Genomic DNA, 1813 nt, shown 5'->3' with positions numbered 1-1813 from the left:
AGGATAACTTGGCTTCTTTGTACCGAACCACATTATGTGACTTATGTAAAAACATTCCTTCTAACGGGCTCCTTTGCGCCAATCAACATATATATTTTTTTTTTAAACCCCTTGAGTTTAACATTTTATTTTTAGTTTTCTTCTAGATTGATGTTTTTTTTCTAGATTAATTTTGTTATTAAAATTAAAAAATCTAAAAATATGAAGCCACTCAAAAGAAAATATATATGAATAAGCAATTCTATATTATAGTGTTAGTCACATATATGATTTATGTTTGTATATATCTCATCATAGATATTTCAGTTATTGTAAGAACATTAATGCAATAATTTAGCTAAGTATTGGATAATATTTTGTAACTGCAAATTGTTGAACGAAGAAGACCAAATATTTAAAGACACATATTATTACTTGTGACTAAGATAGGACATAGAAGACATATGCAATCTAGGGATCGACAACCTTCTTCATTTTTTTTTCACACAACAATTATTGAAAACATGAAAAACAACACTGTGAAAAGTGACCACCCCCTTCACTTCGGGAGGTATGTGGTTTCTTAATGGATATGGTTGTCTAGTCAGTTTCAACTACATTCATCGATCCCTTGGTGCAGACTTTAGAACATCCCATGACACAGTTTTCAAAATCTTCATTCATGATTTCACTTGCATCTAATCGTCAAAACAAAATTTGAAGGGATTAAATACATATTTTCTTTTCGATTATCAAAAAACAATTTCTTTTTAATAGTATAGGTAATGAGTTTGAAGAGTTTGCTTTACCGGAGGTCTCGAGAGTCGTTAAAGCAATGCAGACAGAGGATACACACCCAACCTTGCAGTATTCATTAACATTATCACCTAAATACAAAAATCAAAACAAATAAAAGTGAAATTTTGATCTTTCTTACAAAAACATAATGTATTTTAAAAAGTACAATATTAATCAATTTACCTGCGTTTTCTAGAATGTCTTTAGTACATCCGTTAGGACATTTCCCATTAACGATATCGCAGCCACTCGAACCTTTCCCAAAACGGGAAGTATTATAGATTTGTGCCATGACCAGACTAATTAAAAGCACACCAAGAATTATATTTTTTCCTTCCATCTTTCGATTGAGTTTTTTTGATCGAAAAATGTACGTGGAAAGTTATAAGCTTCTTTGATGAAATGGTGAGGAAACAAGGCTCTCTTAAATACTAGTTATTCTACAATTTGCAACCACAAACTTTGTTTGATACCTTTGTCACGCTGTACATACGTGGACCAACCCTATATTAAAGGCTCCTTCACCTCCGGCCAATCTGATTCAGACTAAGGATAGTTTAAATCTTCTTGTCTTTTTGTTAATTTTTTTAATTAAAAGAAATTGTTAAAGTTACGTGGTACAATATATTTGAAATTAGATTCATAAGGACTTATTCAATATTCCGTATTAGTTTTTCAGGTTATAAATTGTATGTTTGTGCTAACCATATAATTTTTATATGTACATTCTTAAACTTTGGTTTATAACAGTGAGAATTTATATTACGAGTTTCCTGTAAAAATTTCGTATCACTTCTTGTGTAAATATTTTAATTAAGAACTTATGAGTTGGAGAGGGATAGATAAGAACGTAGTTGTTACAACGTGTTTTTTGTTTTTCATGTAATTTAACCGACTCCCTTTTGGTTGTGTAGATATATATTAAACTAGGATCTACCCCGTAGTACACTACGGGGCAATTGTTTTTTTTCTAAATTGGTCTTCCACTATTTTTTTCATACAATTGGCAAAGTTTTGTTGTAGTTTCAAAATAATT

At 30.3% G+C, this 1813-nt stretch overlaps 1 protein-coding gene across 1 annotated transcript; it reads right to left on the bottom strand.

Moving 5' to 3' along the window:
* Window positions 392-1207, bottom strand: LOC104732979 (probable thionin-2.4). Its single transcript, XM_010452589.2, has 3 exons — window positions 961-1207; window positions 789-866; window positions 392-677 (listed from the first exon to the last, which is right to left on the bottom strand). The coding sequence occupies exons 1-3, from the start codon at window positions 1115-1117 to the stop codon at window positions 580-582; spliced, it is 333 nt and encodes a 110-aa protein (XP_010450891.1). The 5' UTR covers window positions 1118-1207; the 3' UTR covers window positions 392-579.

The sequence above is a fragment of the Camelina sativa genome, chromosome 12 (assembly GCF_000633955.1).
Source record: "Camelina sativa cultivar DH55 chromosome 12, Cs, whole genome shotgun sequence".
Lineage (NCBI taxonomy): Eukaryota > Viridiplantae > Streptophyta > Magnoliopsida > Brassicales > Brassicaceae > Camelina > Camelina sativa.
This window is presented reverse-complemented; position numbering and strand designations above follow the sequence as displayed.

Bases quoted from the DNA above. Each gene is read 5' to 3' on its own strand.
- LOC104732979 (XM_010452589.2), bottom strand. From the start codon at position 1,117: ATGGAAGGAAAAAATATAATTCTTGGTGTGCTTTTAATTAGTCTGGTC. The intron at 867-960 runs GTAAATTGATTA...TTTTGTATTTAG, and splicing joins AGACATTCTAGAAAACGCAG to GTGATAATGTTAATGAATAC. The intron at 678-788 runs GTAAAGCAAACT...TTTGACGATTAG, and splicing joins AACGACTCTCGAGACCTCCG to ATGCAAGTGAAATCATGAAT.